The sequence below is a fragment of the Xyrauchen texanus genome, chromosome 2 (assembly GCF_025860055.1).
Source record: "Xyrauchen texanus isolate HMW12.3.18 chromosome 2, RBS_HiC_50CHRs, whole genome shotgun sequence".
Taxonomy (NCBI): domain Eukaryota; kingdom Metazoa; phylum Chordata; class Actinopteri; order Cypriniformes; family Catostomidae; genus Xyrauchen; species Xyrauchen texanus.
Window position 1 is genome coordinate 25,021,801 of NC_068277.1, and position 27,828 is coordinate 25,049,628.

The 27,828-nt window shown below is 38.7% G+C and overlaps 2 protein-coding genes across 3 annotated transcripts; one reads left to right on the plus strand and one right to left on the minus strand.

Annotated features, from left to right (window-relative positions):
- Positions 1-6,726: 6,726 nt before the first annotated feature.
- On the minus strand, positions 6,727-19,470 carry LOC127663088 (PHD finger protein 23B-like). Its single transcript, XM_052154520.1, has 5 exons — positions 18,987-19,470; positions 17,779-17,810; positions 17,600-17,692; positions 13,713-14,328; positions 6,727-8,093 (listed from the first exon to the last, which is right to left on the minus strand). Exons 1-5 carry the CDS (start codon positions 19,012-19,014, stop codon positions 7,900-7,902), a joined length of 963 nt encoding a protein of 320 aa, XP_052010480.1. The 5' UTR covers positions 19,015-19,470; the 3' UTR covers positions 6,727-7,899.
- Positions 19,471-20,930: 1,460 nt separating this feature from the next.
- On the plus strand, positions 20,931-26,647 carry LOC127663128 (heat shock factor-binding protein 1-like). 2 transcript variants are annotated; one of them, XM_052154607.1, is made up of 4 exons: positions 20,931-21,100; positions 23,280-23,346; positions 24,787-24,937; positions 25,688-26,647. In XM_052154607.1, the coding sequence occupies exons 1-3, from the start codon at positions 21,056-21,058 to the stop codon at positions 24,906-24,908; spliced, it is 234 nt and encodes a 77-aa protein (XP_052010567.1). In that variant the 5' UTR covers positions 20,931-21,055; the 3' UTR covers positions 24,909-24,937; positions 25,688-26,647. The 2 variants fall into 2 exon arrangements, with proteins under 2 accessions (XP_052010567.1, XP_052010559.1); XM_052154599.1 differs by having other exon boundaries at positions 24,787-24,931.
- Positions 26,648-27,828: the final 1,181 nt, after the last annotated feature.

The window sequence follows — 27,828 nt, forward strand, 5'->3', positions numbered from 1 at the left end:
TAAGCAACAAGCTTTACTTTTACAAGGAAATTAGGATAATATTACAATTTATTGCAAAGTAAAATAAACGTCAACTAAAGGGAAGAAGCGTTTGCATTTGTTGGTGGTATATATTACATAGACTATAGCCTACACCGCACAGAATAAGCGTGAAAATAATTTCACACACAAAGAACCATAAATAGCCTTTTATAACTCTCCTCTGGTCACAATTTCTGGGAAATAGCAGTTAAAAGGCTAATCGTCTTAAAAGGGGTTTTGAGTAAATGTAATGTTGATTACCACAAAATATTTAGATTAGTCCCTCATTTCTTTAAAATAAATAAATATATTTATCTAAAATCTGGGTTACAGTGAGGCACTTACAATGAAAGTGAATGGGGCCAATCTGTAACCGTTTCAAACATACAGTCTAGCCACAAGACGTAAACAATATGCGTGTTAATATTTTTAGTGTGATGAAATCGCTTTCTAACCTTTTCTGTGTAAATGTATATCCAATTTACAACTTAATTGTCATTTTGACACAGCGTAAAACATGTTAATCACCAAAAACACCAACGTGCTTTTCTAAAAATATAATATTCACATGTATGCCTTTAAACCCTCAAAAAGGTTGAAGGTTTGTACCTAGCCTACGTATGAACACGTCATTTATCTTCCAAAAGGAGGCAGTATTAAACAGGATTACATACAATCATAATTTATTAGTGTTTTTGGATTTTCTAATCTGAGACAGCTCGCGCTGAAATCTGGGATGGCATTGTAATCTGTAATACATTGCATTTAGGAATTAAAGATGGATAATAATTAATTTGTTCTGCGCACAAAAACAAAAGTGCCATGTTATATTGATGTAATTGTGACAAAAACTATTTATTTTACTTAGCTATCTGTAGCTTGTTAGTTAAACCCTAAACTAGCTAACTGGCAGATCATGACAAGGTTTCCTAATCTTCAAACAATACTATTGCTGCATTATAAGACCAACATTTTAACAAAAATACATGTAGGGCATTTAACTTTCCTAATGCATTTTTCCTCAATTGAATATGATTGTCCCACATTAGTCAAAACATGCTGTCCCACTTTCGAAAAAAACTTTTCTAGGATGACAAAGATTGCTTCAAATAGAAAATATTTTAACACATTTTCACAATGTTATTGCAGCAATTCATGTACAAATACATCACAAACATAACTTGATAACATTTCAGAAAATTGTATTATTTATAACAGATTTATATCCTTAACATTATGTTTGTATAAATCATACGTCGTTGACCTTTAAGTGGCATTCACAAGGGGTACTTCCTCTTTGACGATTTTCCCGCCCACATTTATGACATAATTTACTCAAAGTCACATGATTTCAATCACTTGACACCCTTGCTTGGATTCAACACCAATCATGTTCACTTTAATTAAAAAAAAAAAAAAAAACTTAAGACTTAAGAGAGAGAGAGAAGACTTAAGGCTCAATGAAGGAACTTAGACCAAAATTGTTTTTAGGAGGGTGATTAAAAAAAAATAAATGAATTCTTAATTTTATTTTTTATGAACCATCCCTTTAAGTATGCTGAAACTGCATTTCAGAACGCAATAAAGATAGGTTCGATTTCGTTGGACATTTCTGGAGGCGGCAATTTTACAAAGATATCAATAGCACAATTAAGTTAAAGAGTATATAACATATCACAATGGGCATACCACATTGTAGCCTACTCAAAACAGTCCACACTTGTTGTAGCTGGAGAAAATTATGCCTGAAAATAATCTTATGGGTTTACGTTGCCTTTCGTACGTAAGGGATCGTCTAGAAATTCCACCCACAGCGTTAAAACGTCGGCGGTGTACAAGCATTCATTGAACTGACGTGTAAGTTATAGGACAGAGTTTGGTCAGATAAAACAAGCAAGTTCATTGAATGAACGTTTGGAATCCAGTGACGTTTTAGTACAGTGTGTGGAGTTAAATTGTCAAGTTGACATTTTTGTTACAAAAAAGGATAATGGCTAACGTCAACCCATTGAAACCATCCAATAGCACAAACCATCAAACAATTGAAGTGTTACAATAAATATTTATAGCAACCTTTTGTGGTAATGGGGCACCTTGCAAATAAATCTGAAATCTGTCTAACACAATTCTGTTGAATTGAACACTTGATATTTTATGAAATGTCATCACATATCAATCAGACCATCAATGTGAATATGCAAAAGTCAACCATTAGAAAGAGAAAGCAAATATCTTGTCTACATGGGAGGTCAGCCAGGAAGAAGAATCTGCTCTAATAAATAAATAAGAAAAAAATTATGTCAAGCCAAGATTGAAGTTTGCCTTCCAACGCCTATTTAATGGAGACCTGTAGGGCAAATCTTTCGTTATCCACTAAGATCATTATATAACCTCACATGCACAACTTTGAATAATAAATGCAGCACATATTTAAAACAGTGATGTTTCCAGTATGGTATTAATACATTAATTTTTAAGTTTTTGGATTTGCTGGCTTTGAACTTTGACTTGTTCTAAATTAGGATTTTAAATTAGGGTGGGTTGCACTGGCCTTGTTTAGTAAGGATAGTTTATAATCACCTTGAGTTGTCTTTCAACAGCTAGTCTATGTCTGGTGCCTCCAGAAATTGCTATAATTAGGATAGAGAGAGAAAAGACAAAACATGTCAAATTGCTGGTAGGCCATCCAGAGGCCTATCCTGTTTTTTTTTAACGCATTTGGGTATGCATGTAGTTGGCTGTGTGCTTGAGGTCATTGTCCTGTTGGAAGGTGAACCTTCAGCCCAGTCAGAGGCCCTGAGCGCTCTGGACCAGGTTTTCTCTGTATTTTGTTGTGTCCCCAGTCCCTGCCACTGAAAAACACTCCACAGCACGATGATGATACCACCACCATGCTTCACCATTGGGATGGCATTTGGCAGGTGATGAGCGGTGCATGTATGTACATACAGTGGTTATAAAAAGTCTACTCACCCCTGTTAAAATAGCAGGTTCTTGTGATGTAAAAGAATGACACAAAGATAAATCATGTCAGAACTCTTTCCACATTTAATGTGACCTATAAAGTTAACAATTCAATTGAAAAACAATCTGAAATCTTTGAGGGGGAAAAATAAACAAAACTCACAATAACCTGGTTGCATAAGTGTGCACACCCTTAAACGAATACTTTGTTGAAGCACCTTTTGATTTTATTACAGCACTCAGTCTTTTTGGGTAGGAGTCTATTAGCATGGCACAGCTTGACGTGGCAATATTTGCCCACTGTTCTTTGCAAAAGCGCTCCAAATCTGTCAGATTGCGAGGCCATCTCCTGTGCACAGCCCTCTTCAGATCACCACACAGATGTTCAATTGGATTCAGGTCTGGGCTCTGGCTGGGCCATTCCAAAACGTTAATCTTCTTCTGGTGAAGCCATGCTTTTGTGGATTTGGATGTGTGCTTTGGGTCGTTGTCATGCTGAAAGGTGAACTTCCTCTTCAGCTTTCTAACGGACGCCTGAAGGTTTTGTGCCAAAATTGCCCAGTATTTGGAACTGTTCATAATTCCCTCCACCCTGACTAAGGCAAGAAAAACAGCCCCAAAGCATAATGTTGCCACCACCATGCTTCACTGTGGGTATGGTGTTCTTTGTGTGATGTGCAGTGTTGTTCTTGCGCCAAACATACCTTTTGGAATTATGGCCAAAAAGCAACCTTGGTTTCATCAGACCATAACACATTTTCCCACATGCTTTTGGGAGACTTGATGTTTGTTTTGGCAAATTTCAGCCGGGCTTGGATGTTTTTCTTTGTAAGAAAAGGCTTCCATCTTGCCACCCTACCCCATAGCCCATTCATATGAAGAATACGGGAGATTGTTGTCACAATATGTAGCACACAGCCAGTACTTGCCAGAAATTCCTGCAGTTCCTTTAATGTTGCTGTAGGCCTCTTGGAAACCTCCCTGACCAGAACCTCCTTTTCTTCTCGTCTTTTCATACATTTTGAAGGGATGTCCAGTTCTTGGTAATGTCTCTGTTGTGCCATATTTTCTCCACTTGATGATGACTGTCTTCACTGTGTTCCATGGTATATCTAATGCTTTGGAAATTCTTTTGTACCCTTCTCCTGACTGATATCTTTCAACAATGAGATCCCGCTGATGCTTTGTAAGCTCTCTGCGGACCATGGCTTTTGCTCTGAGATGCAACTAAGAAAATGTCAGGAAAATCCTACTAGAACAGCTGAACATTATTTGTGATTAATCAGAGTCACTTTAAATGATGGAAGGTGTGTAATGAATTCTATTGAAAATGAGTTTGAATGTGATTGGTTAATTCTGAACAAAGCCACATTCCCAGTTATAAGAGGGTGTGCACACTTATGCAACAGGTTTTTAATTTTAATTTTCCCCCCACAAAGATTTCAGTTTGATCTTCAATTGAATTGTTCACATTATAGGTCACATTAAAAGTGGAAAAATTTTGACTTATCTTAGTCTCATTCTTTTACATCACAAAAACCTTTTAACAAGGGTGTGTATATGGGGACTTTTTATATCCACTGTAATAAGTACATAGTAGATAAATAAACCAAATATAAAAGTGGTTCTGGATATTTCATAATGGCATCATGCAGGACTGACTTATTCTCAAATTCTTAGATTTTGTGGAGATTTGGCCCTGAAAAGCAGCTACACTTTTGACAACCTGTTAAACTGAGTTTGAACTAGAACATTTCAACAACAGCACAACATGGTTGGTGCCACACACACAATCCTATATAAACCCACCCCAGCTTCAGGTCTACAAATACCCAAAACCGACATGCCCTTCTTGCCAAAGAGGAACCAGGAAAGGACTGTCATACAACTCCTAAATAAACATCAATTCAAAATAATTCACTGAGAAGGTAAATATCAGAACCAAAACATACTTTCATTAAATTGTGAATTTTGTTCTTATTATGCAACATAGAAACTTATATTTTTAATAATTTTATTGATTTCTTTTTTACTTTGAGCAGTTTATCAAAGTATTTGTTGCCTACTTTTGTACCCTCAAGATGATGTGCTCCAGGTGTTTGCTGCTCATTCTGGTCGTCTACTTAATGAACAAACTATGTGCTTTCGTGATACCAGACAGACAAGGAATAAAAAAGTAAATATCACAATAATTATATGCTTAATGTCTTCTCAACAGTAGGCCTACAATGTTTTTTTTTTTTTTGACACTTCCTATATTTAATCAGTAACACTTTACAATAAGGCTGCATTTGTTAACATGAACTAAAATGAAATGTACTAATTGAGCATTTATTAATCTTAATTTCAGCATATAGTAGTAATAGCTACATTTATAAAATGTTTGTGTTGACATTAATGCACTATGAACTAACATAAAAAATGCATAACTGTATTTTTATTAACAAACAATAATACATTCCGTAGAAATATAATTGTTCATGATTCCCATTGCATTAACTAATATTAACGAATGGAACCATATTGTGAATTGTTACTATTTAATGCAAGAACCCAGTCCTGTGTATGACAATTCTATTTCAGACAATCCTTAAAGAGCAATCACAGGTTTGATCAGATGTCACCACACGTATACAAGCTCTCTGATCTGGCAGAATTGTTCCCAGGATATATATCTAATGGGATATTACTCGGGACTGGGAACCCAGTCTCTTGCTTTCTTTTCCCCCTATGGAACACATCAACATGCAACTGCCAAACCTACCAGCAACCATCACAAAAACAAGGATAAGTGCCAAGTAGGGTTGTTGAGCTGTTGACTTCTACATTTTTCAACTTGTCATTAAAATGTATTTAAAATATTTACATTTTATTGATATTTACCTACTTCTAAAATTCTTTAAAACAGCACCAATTCTCCTAGGTACACCTGGACACAGTTGTTTTGGTTGTTGGCAGATAGGATGTTCCAAGCTTTTGGAGAATTTTCCACAGTTCTATCTATGTAGGCTGTCTCTTTACGTAATGTCAGACTGACTCGATGGTCAGTAGGGGGCTTTGTGGGGGCCATGACATCCTCTTGCAGAGCACCCTGTTCTTCTATTCAAATCTTTATGTAAATGTGTAAAGCGATTTTCTTTTCACATGTCACTCATATTCCTCCATAACATAATATATAATGTGATCAAATGCATTTACACAATCTTTACCACACTATAGGCGAAGGATCACTGCTCCTCTGGACCCCATTGGCAGCTCGCACTTGTCTAGCAGGAGCAGAAAGGCACGAGCATTAACTTTTCAACTGCTGACAATCAAACCGGCTGAGAAACATGTATTTGAACCAAACAGACTACATAAATCCCATCAATATTCGAGATCTTTTTCTTTTTTCTTTTCAGGAGGAACCTAGAGAGTTTAAGGAATTGGATGCATTGAGTGATAAATATTACTAATATTATAAACCCTTAAAAAGTAGTATATTACATTGTATAGTTTTGGTCCATTTTCACTTTTGTTTCTATTAACTTAATGCATCTCAGGTCTATTTACGGTGACTTATATGGATTTATGATTTTCAATTATCTTAGCATCTTCTAACGGGATGTAAATTGACAGACACTGGACCTATGTTGCTGCAGAATAAAATGTACTGTATCTGGTCAAATGTGTTTTTCAGTTAATTTTAAAAATCACAAAAACATGAGTTAGATTATGAAAATAAGACATTTGAAGCCCTGTAAATAAAAGTTTTATTTCTCTAAGTAAAGAAAACTATCAGATGAAAAAAAAAAAAAATATATATATAATTTTTTTTTCTTTTCACTTTCACATATGTACACTTCTCAAAATCTGCAATATTTACAGAATGAAACGTGAGGCAAGCGTGGTCTAGCTTTTGGGGAAGACGACGCCCCCACCTTCACAAAGAAACCACAAATAAAATACAAATAAAATATCCAAACAATAGTCTCTAAACTAATTCAAACAAAAGAGCTTGTAGCATAAATGAGTACTCCTCACCAAATCTCAGCAATTCTAACCCACAAACACTTCTTGAAAGCAATAATTACAACCATTTAATTTGGGGACAGCTTCAACAGCTTCAGTTAAGAACAGCTCCTTAATCTAGCCTTCACTTGAGCATAAAACAAAACAGAAATCTTACAAAAGTCAACTTAACACATCGAAAACAAAAATTAGAACACCATGTTGAGCAAGTAATTGAAGACTAAACAAATTTGATAGCTTCCTCGACAAAGTACATGAGTCAACTGTACTTTAATTTCTTCTAAATCAATTGGTTATGTTCAGAATAGTAAATTACATGGGTGTCTGTCTTCAGACAAATGCAAGTGGTCAATAAAAAAATAAAAATGGACAGTTCACTAAAAAATTACGTATTTTAAATTTTTCAAACAACTGAGTGACATCAACACAACCTCTCTTATCATATCACTTTGGCAAAATCATGACAACACATTTTCAAATATTCCTTCTATTAATCAAAATAAAGTCAATATTTTATTTTTTATTAAATCCCAGCAAGATGTGCTCTGACAAGAACTAATATAAATAACACAGTAGACAACTGTGGAAGCTGTAGGGTGGATGTCCCACTTAAAACACCAAAAAATGAGTTGACAAAGGATATTTTACAACCGATTGCTCTGCTGGAGTTGTTACTAAGGACATTTCAGCCAAATAGCAAGCAGATTAAACAGGGTACTAACTCGCTAAGAGACCAATTCAAAACATTATTTCTCAGTGAACTGTCCCTTTAATGGAGAGCTCTGACTGCAAAATATGTAGGGAGCAACTAGTCCCAAGGGAGGGATATCAAACAGGTGTCAAATCGGAAAAAAGACTGGAGAACTGGAAACAGTCAGAGTTTGTGGAAATGAGCACCCTCTTTCAAGTGTCTTTTTTGTGACTTGACCGTCGAAAGTCTCTGCATTTGTGGCAGTTGAATATGTCGGGTACATTGGACTTCTTAATTTTGGCGCAAGAGAGGTGCACCCACACATTGCACTGACTACATTCAATCATGGGCCGTCCTGCAAAGGGTTTACCACAGTAACAGGTGATCAAGTCCCACGAATCGTCCCCTGTAAGAAAATAGTTTTGTTTTGTAAACATTTTAGTCATGAATTGAGTTAAAGTCTGACAGGTCACGATTCCTCTAGGCATACATTTAAGTATCATTCTATCAGACAATCTAAAAATTAATCTTGAAAAATATTAAGGGTTTAGTTCCACCAAAAATGCAAATTATGTTATCAACCCCATGACGTTCCACACCCATATGACTTTACTTCCTATGTAGAACACAAATTCTGCTGAGAAATTCTGAAAAATGTTGACTGCTCTTTTTTTCCCCATACAATAAACATGAATTAAGACTGAAGGCCTGTTCACAACAAACCAGTTTATTCGGTGCGATTGTTCATTTCAAACAAGCTTTTGAATGGGATCAATGAATTCCGATGGCGCTATTCACATGGGGTCCAACAAATAGCCCACCGACAATCCAAAGGTTTTTTACGGAGATTGTTCAGATTATTTTTTTTCTTCGGACTGCAATGAAAACTGACTGACCAATGAGATAAGAGCTTTTTGTCAGTCAATGCAGCTGCTCAATCCAGCTTGTTGGTGGTGCTCATCAACTGGCATATACAGGCATTGGACATGCAGCTGATCCTGGCATTAAAAAAAGCTGTGAGGTTTGGCAACCTTTTTATGATAAGCTTAGTCCAAATGAATTTCATTAATACATCAAGACAAAACTACGGGGTATATTATAAAAAACTCATGCGTATCTTCAAGTCCAATGCTGGTGTTTGCCAGTTATAGCACCATAGAAATATATTCTTCAAATTCAAAATCTTATTTAGAGCATACATTCACACTGAAAATTCAGGCTTGGTGTGAATAGGCCTTTAGTCCTTTTTCACTTATAAATTATGACAAATCCAGGGCTGGGGGATATAAAAAAAAAAAAAAAAAAAACATTTTCATATCGTTCTATAACAATATTTATCATGATACAGTTCATATTGTGATGAGGAAGAGGCTGTGATCACGGCCAACGCTGAATCAGAGGGAGAGCGAGATAAGGAGTAGCCAGAGAAGCCAGTTCGAGAGAGAGAGACGCACGCTGCCACATTGTCGGTTTAAGTTTTCTGTTGTTTTAAGTTCATTTATATAATTAAACCTTGTTGACTGTTCAGCCGGTTCCTGCCTCCTCCTTGCCCATCAGCTTATATGTTACAGTGGTCCCGAAACCTGGGAGGGAGGAGGGATGCGCTGTCACTGAGTCCTTGCTGCTGCCATCCACCGGGGAGCAATCAAGGCCATCTGCCTGGGGGCAGAGGGGGCGCTGCTGGCCACTGAGAGCCGGAGGAACCGCGGCCATCTGCCGAGAAGGGTAGGAGCAATTCTGTCCGCCAGGGGATATAGGACTCACTGCCTTACACCGGGGGAGGAGCAAGCTGGCGTCCACCAGAGGACAGAGGAGCGGGCGACAGCGTGTCCGGGAGCCAGCGAGCAAGCTCTTCTCCTCTCTCTCTCTGCTCGCACTTTCCCTCTCTCCATGCCCCTCTCATGTCTCTCCCCCCAGGTTCACAGGTGGACCACCGGCTGACAGAACTGCCTCCCCTATGGAGGCGCGTGGTGTGCCCGGGCTGTGATGAGAACGGCCAGCTCTGAATCAGCAGATCAGCGGGAGAGCGAGATAAGCAGCAGCCAGAGACGCTGGTCAGAGACACCATTAATATACCATTAATTGGGGCAGAACTGCATTCCACTGGTTTGTTAGACCTCAAGAAACAAGTAAACACCTGAGGGTAAGCTAGATTTTAAAATACAATCAGTTTAGGATTTAAAAATCAAGTCACTTTAATGTCACACTACATGTACACAAGTGCAACAGTAGGTGAAAGTCTTGTGTGCAGTTCCGAGCAACATAGCAGTCATGACAGTGATGAGACATATACCAATTACAATAAACAACATATTTACACAACACAATTTACATATCAAATGTACACATACTTACACAACACAATAATTATATACAATGTACAGTAAACAATACACACAATATAGAATGCACATACAATAAAAAATAAAGAGTATATAAAAAAATATATATACACACAGTAGTTGACAGTCCAGTGTGAGATAATAGATTAATAAAGTGCAGTGCTGATATATTGATCGTGAGAGATCAAGTGTTCAAAAGTCTGCTTGGGGGAAGAAGCTGTCATGTAGTCGGCTGGTGTGGGTCCTGATGCTGCAATACCACCTGCCTGATGGTAGCAGTGAGAGCAGCCCATAACTCAGGTTGCTGGAGTCTCTGATGATCCTCCGAGCTTTTTTCACACACCGCCTGGTATATATGTCCTGGAGGGAGGGAACCCTCCGATGATGTTTCTGGCAGTTCGCCCCACCCTTTGCAGGGATTTGCGGTTGTGGGCGGTGCTATTGCCGTACCAGGATGCTCTCTACAGTACTGATGTAGAACAGTGTGAAGATGTGGTGGTTCATTCCAAACTTCCTAAGCCGTCTCAGGAAGAAGAGGTGCTGGTGAGCCTTCTTCACAACGGCCTCAGTGTGGACAGACCATGTGAGTTCCTCAGTAATGTGGACACCGAGGAACTTGATGCTGCTGACTCTCTCCACCGGTGCTCCATTAATGGTGATGGGGCTGTGCTCTCTGTCTGTCTTCCTGAAGTCCACTACAAGCTCCTTGGTTTTACTAACGTTGAGGGAGATGTTTTGCTCCTGACACCAGCGTGTCAGAGTGTGCACCTCCTCTCTGTAGGCTGTTTCATCATTATCAGTGATCAGACCTACAACCGTCGTATCGTCAGCAAACTTAATGATGGTATTGGAGCTATGTGTTGCCACACAGTCATGTGTGTACAGCGAATACAGGAGTGGGCTGAGAACACAGCTGTGCAGGGCTCCAGTGTTGAGGGTCAGTGATGAGGAGAGGTTGCTGCCCAGCGAGCTGTTTAAGCCCAGAGTTTCTCATCAAGCGTGGAGGGCACTATGATGTTGAATGCTGAGCTGTAGTCTACAAACAGCATTCTCACATACGTGTTCCTTTTTTCCAGGTGGGAGAGAGAGCCGTGTGTATTGTAGATGCAATGGCATTATCAGTAGAGCGGTTGTTGCGGTAGGCAAACTGCAATGGATCCAGAGATGTGGGCAGCACAGAGCAGATGTGATCTCTGATTAACATCTCAAAGCATTTGCTGATGATGGGGGTCAGAGCAACAGGACGCCAGTCATTTAGGCAAGTGATTATGGCTTGCTTCGGTACAGGCACAATGGTTGACGTTTTGAAGCATGTGGGAACTACAGACAGGGAGAGGGACAGGTTGAAAATGTCCATAAAAACACAAGCCAGTTGGTTCGCGCGTGGTCTGATGACGCAACCCGGAATGCCGTCTGGACACAAGGCTTTACGGATGTTCACCCGTCGGAAGGAACGGGTTACATCCGCAAAAGAGACAGAGAGTGAACCAACCTCTGTAGCGTCGGCCGCGAGTGCGCTCTCCACGAGGGCAGTGTTATGGTCCTCGAAACGAGCATAAAATGTATTAAGCTCACCCGGGAGAGAGGCAGCGGTGTTCACAGCGGAGTTTTTATTCCCTTTGTAGTCCATGATGATGTTAATTCCCTGCCACATACTTCTAGAGTCAGTGGAGTTGAACTGTCATTAAATTTTGTGCCTGTACTGGGGTTTGGCTGCTCTGATAGAGTTACAGAGGGCATAACTAGCTTGTTTATGCTCCTCCGCATTCCCGGAATTAAAAGCAGAGGTCCGCACATTGTGTGAACATTGCCGTTAACCCATGGTTTCTGGTTGGGGTAGATCGGTATTGTTTTGGTTGGCACAACGTCCTCTACGCACTTCCTGATGAAACGTTTTACGCTATCAGCGTAAATCTCGATGTCGTCATCAGAGGCGGACCGGAACATCTCCCAGTCCGTCTGATCAAAACAGTCTTGTAGCGCAGAGTCTGATTGGTCCGACCAGCACTGGATCGTTCTGAGGGTGGGTGCTTCCCGTTTCAATTACTGCTTCTAAGAAGCAGAATGGAAGAGTGGTCTGATTTGCCAAATGGTGGGCGGGGGAGGGATTTGTAGCCATCCTGGAAAGGAGAATCGCAATGGTCCAAAACCCGGTCCCCTCGAGTGTTAAAGCTGATGTGTTGGTGGTATTTGTGCGATTGTTTTAAAATTGGCTTTGTTAAAATCCCTGGTAACAATGAACGTGGCCTCAGGGTGAGCGGTTTCCTGCTCATTTATGCTCCCATACAGTTCCTTGAGTTCCTGGTCTGTGTCTGCTTGTGGGGGGAATGTACACAGCTGTGATAATGACTGCTGTGAATCCCCTCGGTAGCCAGAATGGTCGACACAGAATCATGAGATATTCCAGATAAGGAGAGCAGAAAGACTTGATAAAATGCATGTTCTTCTGATCACACCATGATTTGTTGATCATAAAACATACACCTCTGCTTTTACCTGATAGGTATTCTGCGGGTTCGATGGCCGAGTCTGGAATCTCCGCAGGCAACCAGGTTTCTGTAAGGCAGATAACGCAGCAATCCCTCGTCTCTCGTTGGAAAAAGGTCTGCGCTCTCAGAGCTTGTTGTCCAGAGACTGAACATTTGCCAGTAATATGCAGAGTAGCGGGGGTCGATTTGCGCAACGTCTTACTCTGAGTTTTTTCCCCTTTTCCTTCTGCGTTTCCGCGGCCGGGCATCCCAGACAAAGGGCTCTGCTGGCGTGTTTGTAAACAGCGGGTCAGCATTGAGGAATTTGAAGTCCGGTTTTCGGTGTGTAATTGCAGAACCAATGTCCAAAAGCATTTGTCTGTCGTATACAATAAGGCAGACAACATCCAAGACAAAAAACTGTAAACAAAACAAACAATAAACTGCAGTGTTTATGGTGCATTACTGCAAGGGGCAGTAATGCACCATAAGCTGGATTGCCAACTGAAATAATGGTCACAAGAACAAGATCACATACTTTCTTGCCTGTGACAGAGCTATGGATCATAAATAAACATCAATGGTGTTTATATCGGAAATGTAGTTGTGTTAAATTGATCGCTGTTTTGCCTTGTTATTGCGGTCTTGTTTGATACACAATGAAAACATACCAACCGGATAGCTAACTGCTACAGAGCGTCATCTGGCCTCATTACCTGTTTACATGACAGCAATATTATTTTTTGCCCAGCCCAAGCCACAACCATACCAAATATGGTGACTACAGCTCAGGTTTGACATCATGAAGTTTGGTCAAGAGACAAGCAAGAACATCAATAACTTTAAACCTCATTGGTTCCTGCTTGTATCATGATATCAAACCAGTGCCACAGTCTCTAAATTTTATTTGGGTGCCACATACTCTGCTCATCAATGATATGACATTAGCAAAGAGAGAATAGCAAATAAAATGTTGGTCTGTTCTGATTCCCTTTACTGTAGTTTACTGCAGTCTATATTTTAATTATATGAAAACAAGCCGTTTGTATTTTTTTTTTATGTTTCCTTGTGTGTTCCACATTTGAAAGTCAAACATGTTTGGAGCGACATTAGGTTGAGTAAATAATGACAGTATGTTAATTTTTTCATAAATTATTCCTTTAAGCACACCTGTTCACATCTTCATCAGAACACAATCCAAGTAAAGCCACTCACCTGACTCCACCATTATATCTTCATCTGCAATCCAAGTCTCTCCTTCACTGGAGCTCATTTCTGCTTCTCTGGTGGCCTCCTCCATCTCTTCTTTCAACAGTGCAGTACCCTGGGCTTGTAGCCTGTGCTCAGCCCCTGCTCCCTGGCTCGAGTGCTCTTCACCATGGCCGAGACCAGTCTCAGAGTCTGACTCGCTGTGGGCAGAGCTCTTAAGCTTCTTAAGTTCTTTGAGCTGTTTGGGGTTTTTACTGCGCTTGATCCTTGCACGTTTCTCACCACCACCGCTACTGTGGTCACCAACACCCAAACCTAGAGAAAGGCGCTTCAGCTTCTTGTCCTTTTTGCGCTCAGCTTTGTTGGATACCTGGCTCTCATAGATAGAGTCTTTTAAACACATTTTTTCAACCATGGTGCTGTCAGAAGGTAATCGGTGAATGCTCTTGTTACTCTTATTGGCACGAGCCTTGTGAACAAATGTGTGGATAGTATGCAAGTTCGATGTGCCGTGACTCCAGGTGGCAGTCATGTTAGAACTTGCTCCACCTAAAACGCTTCCTTCACCTGAAGCACCAGAGCTGTTTGGAGAACTGGACGATGCTGGCGACCATGGTCTTTCCTATAGAGAGAAGCAGGCACAAAATCTCAATCTAGACAGATCTGACAATATTTGGCCAACAACAAAGCTATTACTGTCATTTAGGAATACAAGATTAAAGCCCAACGTATACTTCGGTTAGACGCAAACGCTAATTTTGTCATCAGCAGAGTGGCACTTAACATGTACGGCCACATTTGTATAAAGGCGCGTACTCTGAAACTCTGCGTTTTTAAATATTTGCATTAATTAGTGGGTCCACAGGGTGGCAAAACTCACAATTGAGCCATTGCTTTCACCAAGAAGTGAAAGATGATGAGGTAATTACAGTGGATGTGAACGTCAAATGCACGTATGTGAGGAGGTCTGGAGATACCTGCATTTGAATACCTCAAGTCTGAATGAATATAAAGACATCTTTATGGATCTAAACTCCTGAAGAGAAATATTCCAGTATCTAATAGCAGTCATAATGCACATGCGCCAACCGCCGTGTATGCGTCCACAGTCAAATGGAGTATACTTTGAAAGTCTGAGCGGTAGCCTGTATACATAAGTTAAGGGTTCGCATCAAAACCAATGTATATATTTGGTTGAAAGCCCTAGGTATACTTTCATCAAATTCTCAGCATCTGTGTACAGTCGAACGTAAGCCTGTCAAAGTATACACCATATAACTATGTGTGCATACACAGGCGGTTGCCGCATGCACGCTATGACTGTTATGAGCCACTAGACTTTCTCTTCAGGAGTTTAGACCCATAAAGATGTCTTTATATTCATTCAGACTTGATATACAAACGCAGGTATCTCCAGACCTCAGATATGCGGTCTTGACTTGCACATCAACTGTTGTTTTTTTTTTTTACCTTCGTCTGCTGAGCCATGCATCACAAAAACAGCAAACAGCCAATCACTTGCGAGAAAGCGCGAGTCACATCTCGCGAGAATGTCAGCAAGATTTACTTCTCCACTGAAGACGTTTATGAATATGATAAATTATACAAATTTAAACAGTTATAACAGCACAAGATGACAAAAAAATATGATCAATCAAAATCACATTTACACAACTTGAATGATGACTATAATATCATGAATAACTATAATACATTCACACAGCAAAGAGGATCACTAGTAAATGATAAAGTATTAAGGCATTTACACTGTAAGAAGAAACATGGCTGCTGCTGCTATATCACAAAACAAATCTGAATGTGATGAAAATATTAAAATAGATTATATACTGATGTGAAAGTAACTTTATATAGATCCACAACAAGAACATTAAGGCTTGTAATTTTAGAAGTTTTATACCTTGATTTGAAAATTAAAAAATTTTAATTAAAAGCTTTAGTATTCCTTTAAATTACTAACCTAATATAATTGAATACTATTAGACATTAATACACTATCGAATAATAAAAATGTTTGCAATTGGAAAATGAGTGATGTATGTTCTTTGTTCTTTCTTTCTAGCAGCATAAGACACAGACATATTTTGTTTGCTAGTATTGAACTAGAGGCTAGAAGTGAATTGTCTAGACTGTCAGCTGATTGGTCCAGTATCTGGATGAGATCTCTGGATGAGAGCAAAACCTGCCCCAGAGCAGATTATCCGATTAGCGCATGTTACTATGGCGAGGAACCCAGATGACAGCCTATCCACTTTACTGGTACCGCAAATTCAGAGTTCGCTTAAACTATATTTAAACTTATCTAGCTAGCTGCTTAATCTTGCTTTGTGACATAGGCCACCGATGTTTAACGGAGATTACAACATCTAGCACTTCTTCGTGACAGCAACGACTCAATGTGAACGTTGCGACCTTGTGGACCAACTAATTAGTGCAAATAACTCCAGGCGCATGTGCATTCTGCCTTTTCAAAGAGTGCTTGTGCACTCTGCTGATGACTAGATTTGCATCACGTGTCCGGTCTGACCGAAGTATACTTTGGGCTTAAAGGGTTAGTTCACCCAAAAATGAAAATGATCCCATAATTTACTCGCCCTTAAGCCAACCTAGGTGTATATGACTTTCTTCTTTCAACCAAACACAATCAGAGTTATATAAAAAAATATCCTGGCTCTTCCAAGCTTTATAAAGGGAGTGAATGTTATCTTAAATTTTGAAAACCACAAAAGCACATCCATCCATCATAAAAGTAATCCATATGGCTCCAGGGGGTTAATAAAGGCCTTCTGAAGCAAATCGTTTATGTAAGAAAAAAATCCATATGTATAACTTGATCAACTATAATCACTGGCTTCCAGTAACGGCCGTCCGCGTGTTCACAAGAGAGTCGAGTTCCGGCATATGACGTAGGCGTAGCATAAGCTCCGGTGAGAAGTGACAAACGTGAAAGCGCAGAAGATAGAGCAAAACAAAATGATCTCTGGATCACAAATTAGAAGACATCAACAAGGATTTTTAAAGAAAAATGTCTGAGGATTTCAATATAAGGAGATACATTTTTTTGCCCAGCCCTATTTGTTTGAACCGAAGTACACAAACCAGGAACTTTGGTAAACGGAGGAGGCAGCAGCAGAGGCACAAACAAAAGAATCTTGTAGACGGAGAGTACAGTAGACATGGAGGTGCTCATGCAGGAAATGTGAGGTAATGCCAACAGAGGCCGAGTGGGTTTGCTGCCATGAATGGACGATTGGAATGACTGAATAGACGCATGAACGCACCATTTTAAGACTAATACAAATCTACAGTTTAGCTAAAACCACTCACTTCTTTTCACCGTTTTCCTTTGCTGTAAACAACGTGCACTTCTGCGTTCATCACTTCTCACCGGAGCTTACATCATATGCCGGAACTCAACTCTCTCGTGAACGCCCGGACGGCCGTTACCGCAAGCTAGTGATTATAGTATATCAAGTTATAAATATGGATATTTTTCTTACAAAAACGTATTGCTTCGCTTATGAAGGCCTTTATAACCCCATGGAGCCGTATGGGTTACTTTTATATGGATGGATGAGCTTGGAAGCTTGGAAGAACCAGGATATTTTTTTTATATAACTCTGTGTTTGGCTGAAAGAAGAAAGTCATACACACCTAAGATGGCTTGAGGGTGAGAACATTATGGGATAATTTTCATTTTTGGGTGAACTAACCATTTAAGACTTGCCCAGGGCTGAGGAGGATATTCAGTGGTAAATGAACATCAGCACTAATCCATCAGGGAAAATATATAAATCATCACAGTGAAAACTTAGAAAACTGTTTGTTTAAATATAAAACCACACCTGAATGTAAAAACGAGACACCGTTCTTACCTCCTTCGGAGAAGGAATGTAACCAGCATATGCAAGAACAAAACTGCAAAACTTGTTGAAGTCCTCTACTGTCCTCTTTCTTCTCTCTGATGGCTAAACATGAACATAACGAATTAGCAGGCATTATGACAAACACTGCCACCTGTAGGGTAAAGGTCGTATTTCCTTGTTTGACTTACCAGAGCCTCTGCTTTGCACTTCAGTATTGAATCTGTAGGAGAAAAGGGGGCAGAATTACATTTATGTGAGGATTTACAACTGATTCAATTGCTCTGGTCAGATAAAACGCCGAACTTCGAGTATTTTCCTTGTTTTATGTCGTACAAACCATACCGAAAGGTCGTTTTCGACAGTATGCTGACGCGCTAACTATGCCATCTCTCCCGACACCCTGCTGTTTGAAGCACACAATTCAATTGCGCAGGGGCACCGTTTTACATTCAAACACACACACATCGACCGACTTTAACATCCCGCTCTTGTTATGTAATTAGTTTAGCTTTCTCCACAGTTGAAGTAGTGATAAATGTGAGAAGGCACCGCCGCATGTGGCACATGGATTATTTTCGACGTCGACACTGATCTGGTTAACTTCAGTGGCTTGAAATCTCGTCCAAATAATTTCTGGTTCATTACATTTTAAAAATTGACGACTAAACGGGCGAATGAGTGGTGGAGGAATGGACACTCAACATTTTGGCAATCTACTTGGGCATAACAAGCGTATAACAAAGACTTGCAGTCATGCTACCACGCTAAGCAGCAACCTGCTTTAAAACAGCAGCATATTTGATCTAAAGCAGGGCATTAAAACTACCAGAGAGCAGCTGAAATGTATATTAATATAAAACACTTTCCGCTGGCAACTGGTTAAAATGATCACTGGTGAACTTCGACGAAGTCACAATGTGCAACGCTGCGTAACAGCGGTTTCGTCAACATTGGTATTAAATCGTTTGAACTAATGACGGTGGTCGAACCACGTTTTAATAATTTTAACGAGTTGCTGAAATTGGAATGATCACAATGGAACATATTTTGGCCGGACCGGCCGGCATCAACTGGAACAATTTCACTTAACTGCACAAGAAAGCTTCTCGGCCAATCCGTAGTACATGGTCTAGTGCAGAGAAGCTAGCATAATCAACGCGGTCTTCTAAAATCACGAGTACTGCATCGCCACAAACAAAATCAAAGTGACTGGCAATAAATCAAGGTTACCAAAGAAATAAGACTGTTGAACCACAAAGTATCTCGAGTTGCTGCAGAAATAAATCTCTTAGCAGGCTAGCTGACTCTGCTAAATCGTAACGATGATGGGTGTTGCCTATCACAACAGGCTTAAAGTTGGAATATTTTAATTTATTGGCCTTATGTGGTTCCTTACCTTGGTGCTCGGACATTATTTCAAGCATTGTCGCCTAATAAACTCGGTTCTCTTCACTTGGGATGACACTGAGCAGCGTCAATGTTCGCCCGGCTAGGGCGCAGCAAGCCCCGGCTGACTAGTTGTAGTCTAGTTAGCTGGGCATCAGAAAGATATAAACGACGATTGAACTTCGTTTTCTTACGTTTATATTATTTACTAACTGGTACAAGAAAATTACGCTGGGTTCGAAGTCTCTGGAAGGATTACTGAACTTAAATTTGGTCAGTAAATAGCGTTACGAAAACAATCCAGCTGGCAGTTCAATTACCTAACGAACCACCAAGTAAAAGACAGCCAACGATAAAACCCCGGATCCAGCATTTTTTTTGTTTAAAAAGAATAATAGTAGCATAAACTTTACGGTTGCTCTATTATACTAATAAAAAAACGGCCAAAGTTCTAAAAAAAAAAAAAAAAAAGACGCCTGCGTGTCGGCTCTGTAAAATCGTCGATGTCAAACTGACTCAAGAACCCCCTTGTGGTCAAAATGCCGCTATGATGAACAAGTTGTTTATTAAGGGTTCATGGTACATGTAGTTTAACTTGTGAGATCTGCGGACAGGTCGGCATTGACAAGAAGTCACAAATAAACAACAAATCCCATGAGTCATTGCGCTGATCGGTGGTTGGCTGTGTTCATGGGAAATTGAGTCTATCAGTTTCATCTCATAATTCTTGTGCATTTACGAAACGAAAATTTTTTAACTGTAATCTTTCGATAAAGATTCTTGTGCATTTTTAATAACAACTCAATAATCTAAAATTAATCCATAAGAGCAGTTATTAGGTTGGTTTTCGTATTCATTTCGGTTGCCAATGACGATTTACCGTTTAACCAAAACCTGTGGAATGCCAAAACAGCTTTTGAAACTAGAGAAAAATGTGCGTCCTACGGGAGGCGCCCGGTGGCTCAAAAATGGTTGCTCTATTAAATCCCAGAATAGTTTGACTCACTGGAGAAACTGGCCAATTAAATTAAAACTTGTCTGCAAAACTCTGACTTGTTTAAAAAAATAAATCGGTGTTGGAGTGAGGCACTTACAATGTAAGTGAATGGGTTTCTCACAAATGCTGTTGTGAGTGTAACTCAAATTGAACCCAGAAATGTTGTAAGGTGCACTCAGTAATTTTTTCCTCCTAATTCTTTAAACTCCTAAAAACATGAATTGCAATATTGCAATATATGTAGGAAATCCTGACCACTCAAATTAAAATAAAAACTCCAGTCATATCAGTAACCTTATAAAAGCTGTTTTATTCTACGTGGAGAGGGTACGCACATGGGGGATGCCATGTTAGAATCACATGACCAGCCTAATACTACTCGCTTAATCTCAGTAACCGTCCTGTTATTTAACACTCACTCACTCACTGATTAAAGTAATCATGGCTAACTGTGAATACTAAATTTCTACAATGGCATCTGAAACTGAAAACTATTGATTTTAAAATGATGCTGCATCCAATCCGCTAACACCGTGTGTCGTTAAAGGGCAGTGTAAAAGCCCGCGCTTTTTCCTCCAACCAAAAACGCGTGTGATTGGTTCATTCTCATCTGCGATGACAAAAGAAACAGGTACCGTATGATAGCGCCGTTGCGTTCATACCTAGCATTCATAAGCGCTGTTGAAAACCAGAGTAGTAGAGTTAACAAAAGAAGACGGCTGTGTAGACATGGCATTTGCTCATACAATTGATATGTTTTGATTTTTGAATACAGAACGAATACACTTTTAAATGTTAGGTAGTGTCCAAATATAATTTGGAGATGATGCTCAATGTTAGATTCAACATTCTGAGCCAACAAGCGCCCCCTTAGGAGATAATTTTTTATCATCATATCATGAAGACTTAAAGGCCACTCTATTGATTTAAGTTATTTGACCAAACCCTGAACAACGATATCTCCACGGCAGTTTCCACCTTGAATGCATGACAGTGTGTATACTGTACTGCCTTGACAAGGCACTGCACTGGTTTAACCAACAAGCACAAGGCTCACAAGAGTAAGAGGTCTTGAAGAAGATATGTCTGACAAGGGCCCTAAATCATCCCAGGACCTAACTGTTGTGGTGAGTAATTGATTTCCACCCAGGTATAATGCTAGCTAGATCTCGCTGTTGTATGCTATTCAATCTCGCTCACTTCACTAATCAAAGTGAATTATATTTATACAGGTGAAACTCGAAAAATTAGAATATCGTGCAAAAGTTCATTCATTTCAGTAATTCAACTTAAAAGGTGAAACTAATATATTATATAGACTCATTACAAGCAAAGTAAGATATTTCAAGCCTTTATTTCATATAATTTTGATGATTATGGCTTACAGCTTATGAAAACCCCAAATTCAGAATCTCAGAAAATTAGAATATTACATGAAATCAATAAAAAAAGGATTTTAAATACAGAAATGTCGGCCCTCTGAAAAGTATAATCATGCGTATGTACTCAGTACTTGGTTTGGGCCCCTTTTGCATTAATTACTGCCTCAATGCGCGTGGCATGGATGCTATCAGCCTGTGGCACTGCTGAGGTGTTATGGAAGACCAAGATGCTTCAATAGCGGCCTTCAGCTCTTCTGCATTGTTTGGTCTCATGTCTCTCATCTTTCTCTTGGCAATGCCCCATAGATTCTCTATTGGGTTCAGGTCAGGCGAGTTTGCTGGCCAATCAAGCACAGTAATACCATGGTCATTGAACCAGGTTTTGGTACTTTTGGCAGTGTGGGCAGGTGCCAAGTCCTGCTGGATAATTAAGTCAGCATCTCCATAAAGCTTGTCTGCTGAAGGAAGCATGAAGTGCTCTAAAATGTCCCGGTAGACGGCTGCGTTGACTCTGGACTTAATAAAGCACAGTGGACCAACACCAGCCGATGACATGGCTCCCCAAACCAACACAGACTGTGGAAACTTCACACTGGACTTCAAGCATCTTGGCTTGTGTGCCTCTCCATTCTTCCTCCAGACTCTGGGACCTTGGTTTCCAAATGAGATGCAAAATTTGCTCTAATCAGAAAAGAGGATTTTGGACCACTGAGCAACAGACCAGTTTTTTTTTTCTTTAGCCCAGGTAAGACGTTTGACATTTGAAGCCCATGTCCAGGACCCGTCTGTGTGTGGTGGCTCTTGATGCAGTAACTCCAGCCTCAGTCCACTCCTTGTGAAGCTCCCCCACACATTTGAATGGCCTTTTCCTGACAATCCTCTCCAGGCTACGGTCATCCCTGCTGCTTGTGCACCTTTTTCTTCCACACTTTCCCTTCCACTTAACCTTCTATTAATGTGCTTTGATACAGCACTTTGAGAACATCCGACTTCTTTTGCAATTACCTTTTGAGGCTTTCCCTCCTTGTGGAGGGTGTCAATGATGGTTTTCTGCACAACTGTCAGGTCAGCAGTCTTCCCCATGATTGTGAATTCAACTGAACCAGACTGAGAGACCATTTAAAGGCTCAGGAACCCTTTGCAGGTGTTTAGCTGATTAGAGTGTGACACTTTGAGCCTACAATACTGAACCTTTTCACAATATTCTAATTTTCTGAGATTCTGAATTTGGGGTTTTCATAAGCTGTAAGCCATAATCATCAAAATTATATCAAATAAAGGCTTGAAATATCTTACTTTGCTTGTAATGAGTCTATATAATATATTAGTTTCACCTTTTAAGTTGAATTACTGAAATTAATGAACTTTTGCACGATATTCTAATTTTTCGAGTTTCACCTGTATTTGTGTGTGTTTGTTTAGTGTCTGATATGCCTTTTATCGGGCAACATTCAGCAAGCGTTCTCTTGAACTCTTTAACAATTCCCAAAAACTTTATTTCTGATTTATTTAGAATACAGAATGTAATTCTAATATTAAATGACAGGTTAGATTACAATACAGATGGAATTTCTTGTGGTTTCTGCATTTCAGTGTTAGCTGCAGTACTATGTAACTGGCGTGACTTCACGATGTTGAGAGGTTCCCTTGTTACTATGGTTTCAGTTCCGCGCGTGGGCGGAGATCATACCCTTAAACTGCTGTTTTACTCATGTGTGGGCAGCTCACACAAAGCCCTCGTGTTTCTAGAAATATTTATTTTATAATAGATATATTATATGGCGCTTATGCATATATATATATATATATGAATGAACTTTATATATGTATATATAATACATATAAATGTATATATTATACATTTGTGACATTTCAATCAGATGCCTTGTTTAACTCTAAAAAGTGTATTTTCTGTTCAATTCAGGTACATGCCTTACTGCAGCATATGCAGGACAAGTTCCAGACCATGTCAGACCAGATTATTGGGAGAAATATCCTTATGCATGTTTATGTTTATTTTGATCAGAATCTGTTTATATCAATTACCAAATTTTTTAACCATTACAATTGATTGAAATCCACAAGCTGTTTGTTGGTAGAATGTATACTGTTCAAACTCACAGTTAATATTTAACAGATTGATTATCCACCTTATTTCTGGGGGATTTACTGGAGAAATGGATGTTGGATGAACTTCCACCAGAAGTCGTTCTGTCGCATTCGCTAATGTAGGCAGCAGTCATTTAGACCCCATTTTCAGCTGGTATTTGAATGGACCTTTGGGCCCTTATAATCGTTACCACCTTTCACCCTAAAAGCTACGGCTCTGGTGATCAGTACTATATACTGGTGTAAATGGGGTGCAAAACGTTTTGTGATCACAAAAAAATCATTCGGAGTTAATCAAAAACGAATTTGAAACGTGGTAAACACTGTTTGTTCCATGAAGTGCCACTCCTTATCTGTCAATCAACCGCTGCGCTAAATCAAGTGTTTAAACTGTTCATGATTCTGGTGACACATGGCTTTAAAAGGAAATAACTGTCCGTTCTGAAAAAAATGATAGAGTTGAAAAATGTACATTTACGAATTCTTAATGGATTTTCACTGTCTTTGTGTGCACTTACAGTAGACGAAATTAGAGCTGTACCTAGCTGTGCCAATTTTGGTACCTTTTGTAACATTTTTCCGGTTTATTAATTTATGATGTAGTGATGCTATGTCACAAGTGCTCACAGGAGATGCATTTGTGTGACCAGCAACGATGTGTCTCATCTGACCACATGTGATCGGATCACACGAGATATATCTTAATACCTTGACGATGTGCATTAATTACAATATATGTTGTTCTTCAAGAATCCAGTAGATGGCACTGTGTTAGAGCAAAAGTAACATTGATTTGAGAAACAGACGTACTGTACAAGACCAACATGTAATGTGCGATCATTCAATAAACAGAGACATGTTGAGATGTGAGTCAAAAAGTGAGTCATTTAGAATCATTTAACAAAACAAATACCATCTATAAACAAGGTCTTAGTGAGTATTGTATTATGTTTTGCTCAAGTCGTTTCGGCTAGAATATGTTACAATGTCCTTACAGAGCTCAGAGTTAATGTGCAGTTTGTGGATCTACATACACACTTCTTTAAATCGTCCTCCCAAACATCTATTAAAGTTGGAACAGCTATCCATATATTGTCCTTTGTAAGCTCTGTCAGGCTGTGCTCACACATCTAGGAGTGTGAATGAATGATCAACACTGCAATGAAAAAATTATAATAAACATATGATGCAACTACAACTGTGTTTACTTCTTAGCAGTAGTACCTCCCACATTTTGCACAAAGCATCACGGGGCATAGGAATAAGGAGCTGGTTTATTCTAAACGGACAATTTCATTTAAAATTCTCCTTAATCCAAATACTTGATGAGATGAGCACGCGAATCGATGACCTGGAAAATAACATATCTGACCTCATGAATCAGGCAGGTGTGGAGGAGATTGAGGAGGAGATCAAAGTCACTGAGACCTCTGGAACAGCTTGAAGTCAATGGCCAACACCATCTTAGTAAGTGTATGTGGAGTTATTTCTACTTTGAATATGCCTGTCTTCCAGATTCAATTCAAAGAACTGGAAGACAGGCATCTGATTTGATAGTATATGCATTTTAAATTACATTTGGATGCATCTGCCTGCACATAAATTCATTGTGGCACAGTACTTATGGAAACACATTCATTGGTACCTTTTTAACTAAGGCATTTATTTAAATAATATTGGATTGACTGACCATGGCAATTTTTCCTAAGTATCTGCTAAAAGTGAATTTTGTCAACGTTTATGAGTAAGCTGATGTAGCTTATTGATGGCCTAAAAGGCAACAGACATTAAGTAAAAGCCACGAAACTCCCAATTTCGATTTCATGGGATCTTTAAGCGTATGTTATAGCACTTTGTCTTTGTTTGTATTATTTTGTCTTTAGTATAGTAGTTTTAACATGTCCTAGGGAAGAGTATTGCTACTACATTGCAAAACATGAAACCCACATTTGACTATCGTTAAAACTTGAATACCACCTTGTAATGCAAAGCCTGTAAGTTAACCTGAAAGTAGTTAATCTTGAACTAAAGGAACACATTTAAGTTTCATTTTGTGTTTTAATTAAGGTATTTTAAGGTGTTTTAAGGTAAAAAAGGAATGCCCAAATATCCACCCATATAGTGGATATATGCATAGTTAAATGGAGTAAAACCACATATTCTAATGTTTTATGGTATCTTACTGACTTGTTTAATATTTACTACTGTATGTTTCTCTTTCAGACTGCCAAGGAACACACTGAGGACCTTAAACTGCAGTGACAACATTTTTAATTGAAACGTGATTATATAATTTTATATTTAATTAGAGGAATTTCTCTCAAAATGAAAAAAAAAAAATGTAAATATTTACTTGCACACGTCATTCCAAATCTGTATGCTGTTAATTTTTCTGTGGAATACAGCGAGGAGAATCTTCACGTAGCTCTTTTCCATACAATTTATTGGAGGATTTATGGAGGCCATGTCTGTCAATCCCCAAAAGAAGAAAATACACAATAAAAGTATCATACTGTAAATGTTCTCTATACAACTCATTCCCTATATTCCAAGTCTACCATATGATAAATTTGTCTAAGGAACAGGCCGAAATTTAAATGGTAAATAGTTTGCACTTATATAGCGCCTTTTTAAGCCTTAACGGTAAAGCGCTTTACACTGCGTCTCATTCACAATTTAAGTTACTTGCAGGAAATTTTCCCCCCTGCCGAATCTCTGAAATTGGAATTTATTCATTTATTTTGTCCATTTTCATTTTGTATTTGGATCCAGACTGACCTAGCAACAGTTGTTTGGAAATTAGCTCCATGAAGATTCTTAAAAAATTATAATTTTTGTTCTAGGGAGTAAATACTGACAGAATCCTTTTATATTTGTGTGAACTAATCCTTTAAGTAAAAATGGTGCTGGTCTTTGTGTACAGACTGTATTACATATTGTTAACAACTGTCTTAATGGACATAAGACCAAGATAATACAAATATTTTTGGTATTTATTGATCGTAATGAGAATCGTGTGAAACCATGTGGTTCCTGCATGTTTTGCTGATTATTAAAGTCCTTTCACAAATGTCTGTTTTTCTGCTTTCAGTTTGTGACAAAAGCAGATTACTATCAAATTAAGTTTGGAAAAGTAAAGCTTTATGATTTTTAAGCCAAAAAAGCTAATCTATTTTAATTCATTTTCTGACCTTTTTAACTTTAATATCTAGGTTGTTTTTAGTCTAAATTGTATTGTTTTTAATGTATGTAAATGAAAAACTAATGCACTTCTCAATTAAGAATTTCAAATAGATGTGGACTGAAGATTGTGTGTATATTTATATTGGTCTAGTACATGCTGTGTTGTACATTTTTATTAGTGAGTTATAACCAAGTCATATGGACCCAATTCAATATGGTTCTTTGTGAAAACTGAGTACTTCCTTGTGTACTTCATCTTTTTCCAGAGAGCACAATCCAGTTTAGAACATATTTGTAGTATTTTGAGGGCCTTAATCAGATTTTCAAACGGGGCCCTCCTTCAGGTACCTAACCAAACACACTTAGCATCAATAACTAGGTATATAAGTGTAAAATTGTGCAAATAATCAAGTAAATTTATTCAAAAGTATAAATCTTATAAATACAAAACTATCAACTGTAGTTTATTCCAAGACCGCCCCCTTCCTATCTGAACCAATCCCTTTTCTGCATTTCCCAGTAAGCCCCCTGAACCTATAGCGAAGACACCGTTTACTTTCAGTTATACCACACTCCCATTTGACACTTTATTTACACCTTTTGTGTTCAGTTTTATTACAAATAAACGACTCTCTGACGACTAGTGGCATACAGCCATTGTCTATCTTTGCTTACATATGATAGATCTTTGGAGAAGGGAAATTGGCAAAAGGCTCGAACTCAGGTTGCCCACACTGAATGTTGCCACACTAGTTCTCAGATATGCAAATGTAAAAATAATAAACTTAAGTCAACATGCTTTTTCTTCAATGGTTCTTTTATATTTTTTCGTAATTTGTGGTTCTATCGGACTATTAGCGAATAAACTATTGCATATGGCCGGGCTGTGTGGCCAGTGTTATTTACACTATTATTTGTCCGAACCAGTGGAAGGGGCCCCCCTAGTGGTCATGAGGCCATATGCAGCTTATCATGTAGAGACGGCACTACTAAATTATAATTTAAGTAGTTATAATTTAATTTAAGTAGTTATAATTTAAGCACTGGATCCATATGTTTTATAGGTGCAACTGGAGGTTGCATGATAAAAGTCAAGGAGAGTAGTTTAAATTGAAAGAATATTGTAAGGATGAATGACGCTGAATATTTTAGCCCTTTCAAATGCAAAAACTGATTTTGTA